The sequence below is a fragment of the Tachysurus fulvidraco genome, chromosome 20, assembly GCF_022655615.1.
Source record: "Tachysurus fulvidraco isolate hzauxx_2018 chromosome 20, HZAU_PFXX_2.0, whole genome shotgun sequence".
Taxonomy (NCBI): Eukaryota; Metazoa; Chordata; class Actinopteri; order Siluriformes; family Bagridae; genus Tachysurus; species Tachysurus fulvidraco.
The window spans coordinates 3,569,755-3,582,429 of NC_062537.1; the positions used below are offsets into that span (position 1 = coordinate 3,569,755).

A 12,675-nucleotide genomic window follows, 5' to 3' on the forward strand; every position below is an offset into this window, starting at 1 on the left:
TTCATGTCCCTGAGCACCACATAGGGAGCCGATTCATTATTAAAGCCCAGCCCTAAAGACTCCGCTCCTCTGTGACAGTGCGTTTCCACTGAAAGACGTTTCGGAGGAAAGGTTACACATTTGTACCCAGATACTTGAGGTGGTACAGAATCTGGAAATAAGAAACTCTATTCTTCTGTGCTGTAAATTGTACTGTGCAACCCTAGATAATAAAGTCAATCTTCCTCAAAAATGACTCAGAACTTCTCTTACTGTTGCAATTGCGAGATGCTCGTGGGTGGAGTACAAATGAATCACAGAGTAGAGTTATTCTGAGTAAGAGGCGCTATTTAATGCACGGCCAGAATATAGTGGGACTAATTGAATGATTCAGAGGCATAGATGACGGAGATACAGACATGATTACAACATCGTAGGAAATGACGAGCAGATTTGAAATTCTTTATATGCATCACCCAGGCATAAAAAAAGTCACAGTTACTAAATAAAGGTCTTTATTAGGGACATCAATAGGAGACTCATGTAGTCTAGCAGTGCAAATTATAAGCTTTTGTACACAGCATGACAGCAGCACAAAGTTAAAAACCGTTAAAAAAACAACAAACAAACAAAAAAAAACAGACTAGCCAGAGTTGATGGATAGTGAAGTTTCAGAGGGGAAAAAAGAAAAGGAAACTGAGAACCTCTAAGAAATTGCACTGTATCATGAGCTGCTTAAAATCAGCCGTCCACGAGAGGGTAAACGCTAAAATGTGTGAGTTGAAATAAATATTACATAACACAAATCTAAAAAGAAAAAAAAAAGAGAAAATCTAAAGGGATTGAGGAAAGCTAGTGTCAATATTACATTAAATCAAACACAAAAATAATAACAAAAAGCCTGTGGAAGCACTATAAAATACACTCTGTAAAGACATGCCTGCATATTGATATATCCAAAATTTCCTCTATTATACTTCCATTAATATACAAAAAAATCATTCATAGCTACCACACTGGGATTTCTAATGTGTTAATGTACCCAACAGTCGAGAAAACCTGCTTTAGGTTTCTAAGAGCTTCTGTAATCTGTGTTCACTTTACTCATAATCCATTAAAGGACATTGATCCATTTTCAATATACAGACTTGGATATTGTCAACAATTTGTAAACAACACGAGTTTGTGTTGGAGGAGATTTGCACTGGTATTAGCCCGTCATGTGAATATAGCCCTTCGATCAATACCTTGATCAGTAGCGGCCGAAAAGTATTTGTCTATTTTGTCAAGATCGTTTGAAAAGAAATGCGGTTGTTCAGTGCTCACACGTTAGACACAATCTAGATCACTTAAATGCACTCATGATGCAAGCCTCCATACGCAATTAGCCATACAATCTATAAATAAAATAATTACTATTAAAAAAAAGGAGAAAAAGAGTAGAAACTTAACGGAAAAATGACATGGGATGTGTTTCACGTTGTGCTTGGTGAGCTTAAGGTCATGACTGAGTCAGCGGAAAGCACAGTGCCGAGAGGGGGTGGAGGGATAAGGGGGACGGATGGATGGACAAAGTAGTGTTCTTCAGGTTCATGGATGGAACTGGGGGAAAAGAGAGAAAAAGAAAGAGAGAACAAGGTTTAACAGGAGCATCCGCTGTCGCTCACAGGCTGTTCCTGAGGACTCTGCAGCGTCACGTCGATCACTGAGGACGAGCAGTTAAGCAATTAACAAATGAAGGGAAAAATAACAATGACAGAAACATGATGACTTATATGTTCACCTGTGCACTCAAACATCCCTCTTAAACATTTACTCCTTTACCTAATTTTATTATCTCTGCATGACTTTGCTAGCATAGAGAGTGTGGCAATATTTAATCATGCAGCACAAACAAGCTGCTGGGCAAAGTCCAGATCAATTCAATTCAATTCAAAACTTCATCCAAGGCGTCTATGGAGCTTGAGTGATTCCTATAGATAAGACTTTTCCCTGTACTGAGGGTCAGAGGAAAATATTTATCTTCTCAGCGGTAACTAAGTGCTGCTAAATGTATAATATCTCACTATATGACTTACATCACAGTGCGAAATGCATTCAAAAGAACAACTAACAAATCATGTAAATGAAATTAAACAGTAAGTATCTGTAAAAAGAAAAAACAACAACATTGGTGACATTTTGATGACTAAGAATCACAGTAAGCTACGTTTGTTCATCTCTGCACCTTACAGAAAGATACAAGGAATGCACAGGGTTTATGCAGGCAAATGAATGCAAAGCAGCATGTGCTTGTGTGAGTGAGACACACACACACACACACACACACACACACACACACACACACACACACACACACACACTCTCGGGTAAAGGATACTGTCTTCTCTGCTCTTGTCCTGTGTGCTCTCCATACCAGGCAGGGCTGCAGCCACACGCCGGAAAAGCTGAAAGGAAAAACAAACAAGGTGCTATTGTTGCGTCCACAGATCTACACAGAGGCGGCTGTCAATCACGTGTAATCCCAGAGGAAGCTCTGTGTGCCCACGCAATCTAATAAAATAACAATCTTCAATACATTTCACAGGCACTGAGGAAACAATGGATCTCAAAAACTGATTATTTTTAGCTGAATCCTTTGTATGACTTTACTGCTCTCAACCACAATGAACGAATGATTCACAGCTACGAGGCATCGTTCCTCGTGCCGCTGCCTCCGAGCCTGAAGAGGATGAATCAGCAGATTATGCCCAAGCTCAGCATAAGACTCAGATTTAGCAGGGTAACAGTGCACAGCCCTGACTCCACATCTTTTCACTGATCCGGGGAGACAATAGCTGCTCAGAGGAGGTGCTGAATACCGAGCTTTCACAAACTTAACAGCAAGCTCACAATCTGTCAGCAGGACTAACAAAAAAAACAAAACAAAACTGATGCACATTATGCACTGTATCTAAGATGCTCCAAGAGTCAAGAGAATCAAAAACAAACAAAACAAACATGCGACCATACAGTTACATCGAGTCAATCAGGTTCACACATATATTTTAATTATATCTACAAAAATACAACTGTTCATCTTTAAGTACATATCTGGCAACCCGTTCAACCACATGTCCTTATCATATCCTTAACTAGGGTTTGACATTTGACCTGGACCGAAGAATCTCAGCTTTAACTCACCTGCTTGACGTTGTAGCCGGCTTTAGCGCTCGTCTCGATAAACATTACGCTCAGCTCTTTGGCTTTCCTCTCGCCCTCTTCGATAGATACTTGCCTGCAGTAAACCAATAAATAAATAAATAAATAAATCTTATAAACCTCTCATCTTCTCTTTCGATTTTTTTTCCCACTTTCAAGTCGTACTCATTACATAACATAAAAAAAAAAGCTGAAGGTTTAGACGTTAGACAGGAAGCAGTGTGCCATTTCCTGCTGACACACACCTCTTGTCTGCAAGATCCGTCTTGTTCCCGACCAGCATGATAATGACGTCGCTTCCTCTCTCTGTCCTGACGTCGTCGATCCATTTTGTGGTCTGCTGGAAGGAGTTGACATCTGGCAACGCAGAAATAAATATGTACAAATATTATATGTAATTCTACAAAGAGCACATGTACAAGACATGTATATACTTACTTATTTATTCATTAATGGGGGAAAAAACAACAATAAATGAAGACACGATGTTAAAAAACAGACAGGGACAAATGGAAGGAAAGGAAAACAGGACAGACTTCTTACTCGTGTGTTGGTGGTTACAGAATTACAGGATTTAACCCACTCCAGCAATTAAAAAATAACCTCTCCTCTTTACAGCAATGTACCGAAGGTGGAACAGGGTTCTACGTCAAAGTTCATACAGAGCTTATAACACCTACAAATACACAAACTACTTTACTGATTAATTCCCAGTGTGATGACTGTGCAGTACAGTGTCCTTCTCCTTTCCTGAACAAGCTCTGTGTCGTGTGGTGTGACCTACAGAAAAAAGCCTTGCCTCCAGCTTTTGTCTACATCTTTCTTTGTAGCCTTGACACAGAATCTATGGGATGCGAAGGCTACCGATTTGTCCACCTCCGTGAATTTTTTTCCTGCCCGACCCGTTCGTCATCGTCACTCACTTGTGATGTCATAGACTACCACGGCGACAGTGGAGTCGCGGATGTAGCTGGGGATGAGACTTCGGAAACGCTCCTGCCCGGCCGTGTCCCAAAGCTGCAGGCGCACCTACGCGAGCCCACCAAAGTCCCCCGAGATACAACAGGAAGACAAAGAGGAGAGAGAGGGAGGGGAAAGAGGAAGTAGTAAGAGAGGACGGAAGCGAACGGACGGAGCGAGGCGGCGGGGTAGAGGCGGGCGAGAGCTAAAGAGAGAGAGAGAGAAGCAGCCTTTCCCCAGGTACCTACTTGTGATGTCGTACACTACGACAGCGGCGGCCGAGTCACGGATGTAGCTGGGAATAAGACTACGGAATCGCTCCTGGCCCGCCGTGTCCCACAGCTGCAACCTAATCTGTGTGCGATGGATGGGACAAATCATGAGGGGGGAAAAACAGAACGGAGGGAAAACAACAAAACAAACGGACAGTAATAAATAAATACATAAACAAAAAGAGTAAAATGAGAAGATAAAGAACAAAAAACAAAAACAAAAAAATCTAAGAAATAATATGACTGATAATAATAAATTATAAATAATAACAATAATAAATTATAAATAATAATAATAATAATAATAATAATAATAATAATAATAATAATAATAATAATTGATTACAAATAATAATAATAACAAGATGGGATGGGATTTCTGAAGTGTCTTTTATTGTAAGTGGTTGGGAAAAGAATGAAAGGAAGATGAAGTGCGTGTCCCGTAGTGCAGGAGCAAAGATTGCGGGGCAGACACACACAGACACACACAGACACACACAGACACACACAGACACACACAGACACACACAGACACACACACACACAAGCCCAGAGCTTCTGCAGTTCCCATGCTTGCAGTAAAGGAGGAATTACTACTGTACTGAAGACTTTACATCAGTGAAGACGTGTCAAGTTTGATCACGTCTTCATCTTAATCACATCAGGCAGTTTGTGATTAATAGTAAACAGTAAAAGGATTACTTTATTAAGTCGTGATAGACTGAAACCTACTTAAAGCAATAAGAACGGGAAAAGTCAGTAAAATATTCAGAAAGTCTAGCACTTTTTTTTTTGTTTCTCACGATTTGTGATGAAAGTACAACATGTACAGCATTTGTGTGCATTTCTCAAAATTCATGTGCAGGAATGAAAAGAAAACACTCACTGTTCGGTCCTCGAGGTACATCGTTTTTGACAAGAAATCAATTCCTATCGTGGCCTGTAAATTAAACGAGAGCGTCACGTCAAGAGAAGGAGCTCGTATGTACAAGCACAAAGTGGATAGACGTGACGTGACGGCAGGATGCCCTCGTACTGTCTCACCTGGTAGGTGTTATCGAAGCTGTCATACATGAATCTGGTGATGAGCGAAGTCTTTCCAACTGGAACAGAAAAAAAAAAAAGAACAGTCAGCCAAATGTAATTCGGAGACTACATAAAGCCGAGATGTTTCTCTTATAAAAACCTCCGTGGTTGAGGTATAATCTCACAAGACATTGAACACAGACTACTTTTGTTCATATACAACAAAAACCACCATGACGGATGAAATGGAGAGAGCCATTTCATCCGAGAAGCCAAGTTGCACTGTTGAACATTTCTATGCCACAAAAAGAATCATTCCTGTGACACTGCTGTTCATTTGACATATATTTAAGGCACCTTCAAAATCAGCTGCCTTTAGATTTCCTTTCTGACCGTTTTTCTATAAAAGACATTTAAAAAACTGTGTTTTTTGATCCACTGATTGAGTCAGGAGAATAGTTCTCAGAAGTAAAATATGCTCTAATTACATGCTGGATACCAGCGTTGCACTATGATTATATCTGAAACACCATAATAACAAGACACAGCATGTTAATTACACTGGGGAAAGTCGTCCGCTCAGCTCTGCTTTTTCTGCTCTTTGATAAAAATCCATACTGTTTGTATCGTTTAGGACTGAGAAATAAAAAAAAGAAGCCAAAAATAATTTCGAATCATCTTGAGAAATTAATTAAAATCATGATTCAAATCATGTGTGTATCGCTTCACTACACATGTCCTCCCAGCTTAGTTTTCAGGTTTTAGACTTAAAGTAGTAGCTGTCACAAATTATTTCGAAATTATGATGAAAACAATAAGCTAAGCTTTGATGCAGTGAAGGGGATTAAATTGGTTCGTACAGGATACGGGAGGTCTTGGCAGCTCTATAAACCTTATGTAACACTATAACCCAGTGATAAAAACAAGAGATGTAAGAAGGTGAGTATCTGCTCTCTGACCTGGAAACCTGGTCAGATAGATGCAGAAAGGACAGAGGAGGGCAGGATCCATGATTACCTGAAATCGATGGATTTGTCTTAAGAATCTTGTTGGTTCACTTTTTAAAGAACAAGAAGCACAACAATCTGGCGAAGGGGGCCGAAGACATGACATAGCCTGGGCTAATTATACACTGGGGTCATTCCTGGGATTCCTGCAGGCAAAGCTGCAGCAGCTGCTGGATGAAGGGTTCGAGTCAGAGCAGCGTGGGACCGAGAGGAACGAGAAAGCAATAGGAAAAGGATTCTGCGAGTAATCAAGCCTGCATGAAGGAAAAAACACCCTGTAGCACATTACAGAGCACAGCAGAGTCTTTTATGCTCCTCCATCAATGGCAGCTTGTGTGTCGGGTTTATCTGAGCGAGACAGCGTTAAATCACTGTTCTTCTACCTGTGCACACCACGCTCGGTCTCTGCGGCTTGGAAGGTGACAAAACTCAATAATAGATTGTAAAACAAATAGCAACTGGTTTCAATCCTAAGCAAGCACTTTGATTAGGTAAACAAATGGGATTATGACTCAGACTTAACCACGAACAACTGTTTACCAGTGAATCATTTTCACTGTAGAAATTAGTATTGGGATATTCTGAGGTCTCATATAAAGTTAATTCTATTCTGGAAATTATCGTTGCGCTTGAACGCACCATTTCCATCGTGTAGCATAATGAAACCTCATCTGCATCAATAATAACGAATTATCTTCTTCTGGATAAAGTGCAGGTCCACAGAGATGCACATCACACACATATCTTAAAGTGATTTCACTATGTGACTGCACACACACACACACACACACACACACACACACACACACACACACACACACACACACACCGCGTTTATTTAGGTGTTCTTGAATACAGCTCGTGCAGCGTTCAACAAATGGCTGTACGTTAAAATCCCAACACTGTCTGAAAGCCACGTGTATTTTTTTTTTATTAATTTGTGCATTCGTTGTGTGTCGACTCTGTATGTATATAAAGTAACGCATAAACACTGCGAAACAAATCCGTACAGCTCTTATTTCAGTTATTTTCTTCCCTCGTCTGTAACATGACTCACAATCTCCACCTGAAATAAAAGAGCTCCTGAATGCAGCATTTGCACTGAATTTACATAGGAGAAAAAATAAATAATAAACAAGACGATAACTGTAAATATTAGCGTTTATAGTTTCTTCAGCAAACATTCACGGATACGTCTCTAAGATGTTCAAATTAATATTACGGCCTATTAACAAAAACACACTCATTAAAAAGACGAATAAATTAAATCACGTACTTTTAAAAAAAATCTATATACACTCCGTGTGTATTTTTGACAAATCCCGCCTACTACGCTACGATTGGCTAGACTCCATGACTTCCTGCGAAGAGATTGGTTCATAGTTTTGATTTACAGGGCGATTGGTTGAAACTAGGAAAAGCAGCCAATCAGAGCGCAGTAGGCGGGATTTGAACGAATAGGTGAAAAAACCGGAGCTAGATCGTTTGAACTGGGTTAAAAGTTCCAAAGCTTGCTGCTGTTTTGTTTTTAAATAAAAACTAAAACTTACCGCTTTGCTCCCCAAGAAACACCAGTTTGAATTTTCTCAGCGGGTTCCCAAAGTCCCCTGCAGTAGACATGACGGCTCGGTCGTTAGCTGTTAGCACGTTAGCTTGTTAGCTGTTAGCTTGTTAGCTCAAAGTGTTCCTAAAAAATATATCTAAAATGATTCCTAAATTCGGTTGAAGTCCGAGCGAAGTTTGAGATCACTCTAAGACGCCTGACTGCGACTCCATCACTCGGACTGGGCTTTAAAAGGAGGCGGAGTCAGAAAACACGTCAACCGAACATGATGGCTGTATTCCTGATTGACGGCTCGCGCACAGGGCAGTATCCCAAATCGCGAATTAGTGCCCTTGAAGATTCAGAATCATTTGTTCAGCGGCTCGTCCGTGACTGAACGTAGCGTTACACGTACAAACTAACTACTGAAAAGTCTCAGGAGGGATGACGGATGGAAAGTGAAGGTTTGGTTGTCACAGTGAGGCGCCACGTCACGGCGTCATCGGGTCCAAGCCCAGGCAGTGACTAATAATAATAATAATAATAATAATAATAATAATAATAATAATAATAATAATAATAATAATTAAGTGTTAAGAATAAAAATAAACATCAGTTAACAACAAAAATATATTTATTTGCAATTTTACATAACGTATTCACTAAAGTGTATATTATATAATACCGAATGCAAAATATTTATTTATTTATTTGTTTGTTTGTTTGTTTGTTTGTTTGTTTGTTTTGGGGGTGTTAATTAATAAACGATATTTACTCGGTTCTAATTTAGCTTTATTATGTAAATGTATAGTAATGTTTTGTAGTTCCCTCGCCATACCACTAGAGGGCGCTAAAAGCTGCCGTCTATTATGCAGTAAACACTTTATTAAACGCGAGTAAGAGACGCAGCGGAAATGCCGGCTGCAGATTATAAATAAAATCTTACATTTACGGATACTTTTGTGTTTATTTACAGTCTAAGTGGAATTTAATCGTATTAACTGAAGGGATGAATGCGTTAACAGGAAAGGTAGAGTGTTTATTTTGTATTAACGCCCTAATGATTAATTTGATACGTCCTAAAGGTCATCTCTGCGCTCACGTGGCTTCTGGTTGTGTCGGAATCCTAAATACGACTTGTTTATATTTTAGATGTAATGCACTATATAGGGGGAATAGGGTTGGTATTTTAGCCCCTATGTAGTGCACTGAAAAAATAGGTTTAGGAGCTGTTTGGGCATAATAATAGTAATAATAATAACAACAATAATAATAATACTTATTAATAATAATAACAACAATAATAATAATACTTATTATTATTGTTGTTATTATTATTACAATTATTATTATTATTATTATTATTGTCATTATAACTATATTATTATCATAATTATTGTTTGTATTATTATTATTATCATTATTATTATTACTATCATTATTATTATAGTAATTTTTATTATTATTTTTATCCTTATTATTATCATCATCATTATTATTGTTTTTTTTGTTATCAATGTTGCAATTATTTTTATTAGTAGTAAATATCAGTAATGGATTCATTTTAAGAACATGATCGCATAGCTGTTAACTCTTTAATCAGCTGTTTAATAGCATAATACCTAGCATAACCTAGCATAATAATAAAAAAAACACTTTTTAATAATGTCCTTATGCAGGTTTTGCTCATGCAGAACACCCGAGCCTTGGTGCAGGCTGTATCGCTTATTCGGTTTGTCTTCTATCTTCCATTAGTTTTAATTAAATGACTGTTTATTGGTAAATGTTTTAAAGAATGTTGTCTTTCTTTATTTTTTCCAGATCGCCTGTAATAAAGCAACCAGTGCCTCCAGGTAATCTGACTACAAAAGAAAAAACAACTGCAATCTTTTTCTGAATTGCTTGTGATAATCACACCGAACCACTGAGTAGGTCTGTTCATTTTATCCATTTTCACCGTAGGTGTCTTTGTGCCTGAGAGACAGTACAGATCCATGCCTTCACATGGGATTGGTCGATACAAGTATCTACTTCCAAAGGAAACTGTGAGTGTCTTATGCACGAGTGCTAAAATTTTTGTAGTTTAAATACATTGTGCTTTAGCGACGCTACAATTTCTTTTTCTAGCAAAAGAAGAAGAAGGAAAAAGTTCAGATGAAGGAGATCAAGGCAGCGACGGACACTGCATACGGTGTGCTGAACGTGACTGTCTCCGGTTATGACATGACCCTGGTGGAACACTATGCTCAGCACATCCATAAACTCTGCAACAGTCTTGATATCAAAGTGAACGAAAGGTACAATTTCAATTAGAGATACAAGATATCCCAAGTACATAATGCCATAATACTCAGAACACCAACATGACTGGTTAAGGACATTTAAAAAAAAAAAAAAAGTACGTGCTGAGCGATAACAATTTTGCTTGTCTGTTTTCTGAAGCTACGCCCTGCCTACTAAGAGCACTGAAATCTTGGTCATGCCTGAACAGGGCACCAAGATGTACGTCGATGCCATACTCAAAACTCACGAGCGGGTCGTTCAGGTAAACGCTGTAACTTAAAGAAAATATATACTTATACTACAGCAATTTGGAACACATTAATAATGAACAGAATATTGTTTATTTTTACATATAATATTTATCTGTTATAGTTGGATTTAATATTGTGGAATTGTTCCCATGAGCTCTTTCCCCAAATAAATATCTCATAAACAACACTTATCAGTTAATAGTCTTAGATTGTAGTATGTGCTGTGTCCACTGTTCAAGCCCTAGTGAATGAGCTGTTGCTAAAGGAACAATAAGGCATTAAAATTAAGTTCTTGCTTCTTGATTCTTGCAGATCAGTCAAATGAAGGCAACGCTGGCTCCAGTGTTCCTGGAGGTCCTTCTCAAAAACCAACCAGAGGGAGTTCAGCTCTCCATAAATGAGGTGAACACAACAGGCTGATTTTGTTTGTTTTTATTCTAATAAAAAGTGTCATATTCGAAGGTCACTTATTTTAGCCTCTGTCTCTTGTGGATGCGATGTAACCGCTGCACTGAGATTTGATGTTTGATACTAAACCCCAACTTTGACACTAAAACCTAACTTTGTTCCTTCTTTCTTATTTTTTTTCAGCACACTGAGGCAGATTACAAAGCTCGCTTTAAGGCTAGACCAGAACTCGAAGGACTTCTAGCACAAATGAGTTAAACACTTTGGCTGAAGATGGGATTTGTTAGAATATGTGTGTTAATAAATGTGTGAGAATATGTATTGTTATGGAATGGTTTTTTTTTCTTCAATTCCTGATTTTTCTGTGATATTAAATATAGGTTTAAATTGGGTTCTATCAAAGTTTCATTTTTTTCACTGTTCTAAAGATCTTTTTAAATTTGATGATCTAGTATCATTACTAATTTTTGGGCAGTGCATATCTTAGGATCACTTAGCAGCTTAGCTCATTTAATAAACTTCTAACTTATTAGCATGGAGAGAGGCTGATTAATTTAAAGGAGTTTGTTTATTGTGAATCAACTTATTGTGAATTCTACATATCTGCTACCAAAATGACATGTGGTGTATAGTTATAACCGTGTTAAAGATGTGCTGTCCAGACCTAGAAGCACTCTTCATTAACTCAAGTCAAGAAGTCAAGAAGTTTTTATTGTCATTTCAACCATATATAGCTGTTGCAGTACACAGTGAAATAAGACGTTTCTCCAGGATCATGGTGCTACATAAAACAAAGACAGGGCTAAGGACATGTAAGTAGTCTTAGCCACATAAAGTGCAACTGTGCAACCTGGTGCAAACAGTGCAGGACAAGACAAGACAGTGCAGGACAAAAGACAGTGCAGGACAAAAGACAGTGCAGACAAAGTTACGACAATACAAAAAGTACAAAAAATGCAAAACACAAAAGACAATAAACAGTAACAGAAACATCGCCGACCGACCAGTGTAAACTGTAAGCCGTTCTACTTGCAATGGTTCATTCTTGTGAGTGTTTACATACCACCTCAAGTGCACATGAGCCTGGCCTTACAAAAACTTGATGATCAGATTACAGGAACAGAACAACACCACCTGTGTGAACACCTGAGCTGTGTGAAGTCCATGTCTGCTTCAAATGCCATCATCAACCATCATCCCTATCACAAAGAAACCCAAGATAACATGATCTAACTAATACAGACATGTGGCTCTGACAACTGTCATCATGAAGTTGTTCGAGAAACTGGTTCTGGCTTATTTGAAAGACTTCACTGGACCCTTTATGTACCCCCTGCAGTTTGCTTATCAAGCAAACAGGTCCATGGATGATGCAGTAAACTTGGGACTGCATTACATCCTGCAACACCTTAATAAATCATTCCAACACTCCTCCAGACCAAACTAACCCAGCGCTCTTTTCCTAGCTCTATCTGTCACTGGATCACCACCAGCCTTCTGTCAGATAGATAGGCAGCAGCTAGCAAGACTGGGGAAATTCATGTCAAACAGCCGCTCCATCAACATTGGTGCCCCTCAAAGTTGTGTTTTCTCCTCACTGCTCTTCTCCCTGTACACCATCGACTGCATCTCTAATGACCCATTTGTCAAGCTCCTTAAGTTTGCAGACGACACTACAGTCATAGGCTTCATCAAAGACGGAGACGACTTGGAGCACGATACAACAGTGGAGATGATAGTGGATT

At 38.7% G+C, this 12,675-nt stretch overlaps 2 protein-coding genes across 5 annotated transcripts; one reads left to right on the forward strand and one right to left on the reverse strand.

Annotated features, from left to right (window-relative positions):
- Window positions 1-477: 477 nt before the first annotated feature.
- On the reverse strand, window positions 478-8,314 carry rab6a (RAB6A, member RAS oncogene family). Of its 2 annotated transcripts, none has more exons than XM_027139576.1 (8): window positions 7,996-8,314; window positions 5,457-5,515; window positions 5,299-5,352; window positions 4,104-4,209; window positions 3,426-3,537; window positions 3,163-3,256; window positions 2,360-2,426; window positions 478-1,684 (listed from the first exon to the last, which is right to left on the reverse strand). In XM_027139576.1, exons 1-8 carry the CDS (start codon window positions 8,063-8,065, stop codon window positions 1,620-1,622), a joined length of 627 nt encoding a protein of 208 aa, XP_026995377.1. In that variant the 5' UTR covers window positions 8,066-8,314; the 3' UTR covers window positions 478-1,619. The 2 variants fall into 2 exon arrangements, with proteins under 2 accessions (XP_026995377.1, XP_026995376.1); XM_027139575.1 differs by lacking the exon at window positions 4,104-4,209 and adding an exon at window positions 4,389-4,494.
- mrpl48 (mitochondrial ribosomal protein L48) lies at window positions 8,310-11,247 on the forward strand. Of its 3 annotated transcripts, none has more exons than XM_027139573.2 (8): window positions 8,310-8,442; window positions 9,668-9,720; window positions 9,810-9,841; window positions 9,951-10,033; window positions 10,116-10,285; window positions 10,431-10,533; window positions 10,835-10,924; window positions 11,114-11,247. In XM_027139573.2, exons 1-8 carry the CDS (start codon window positions 8,440-8,442, stop codon window positions 11,186-11,188), a joined length of 609 nt encoding a protein of 202 aa, XP_026995374.1. In that variant the 5' UTR covers window positions 8,310-8,439; the 3' UTR covers window positions 11,189-11,247. The 3 variants fall into 3 exon arrangements, with proteins under 3 accessions (XP_026995374.1, XP_026995375.1, XP_026995373.1); XM_027139574.2 differs by having other exon boundaries at window positions 8,319-8,452; XM_027139572.2 differs by lacking the exon at window positions 8,310-8,442 and adding an exon at window positions 8,761-9,018.
- Window positions 11,248-12,675: the final 1,428 nt, after the last annotated feature.

Bases quoted from the DNA above. Each gene is read 5' to 3' on its own strand.
- rab6a (XM_027139576.1), bottom strand. From the start codon at position 8,065: ATGTCTACTGCAGGGGACTTTGGGAACCCGCTGAGAAAATTCAAACTG. The intron at 3,257-3,425 runs GTGTGTGTCAGC...GGTTTACTGCAG, and splicing joins ACGGATCTTGCAGACAAGAG to GCAAGTATCTATCGAAGAGG. The intron at 1,685-2,359 runs GTATCCTTTACC...GCTCGTCCTCAG, and splicing joins GGACAAGAGCAGAGAAGACA to TGATCGACGTGACGCTGCAG.
- mrpl48 (XM_027139572.2), top strand. From the start codon at position 8,998: ATGAATGCGTTAACAGGAAAG. The intron at 10,034-10,115 runs GTGAGTGTCTTA...TTCTTTTTCTAG, and splicing joins ATCTACTTCCAAAGGAAACT to CAAAAGAAGAAGAAGGAAAA. The intron at 10,286-10,430 runs GTACAATTTCAA...TGTTTTCTGAAG, and splicing joins GATATCAAAGTGAACGAAAG to CTACGCCCTGCCTACTAAGA.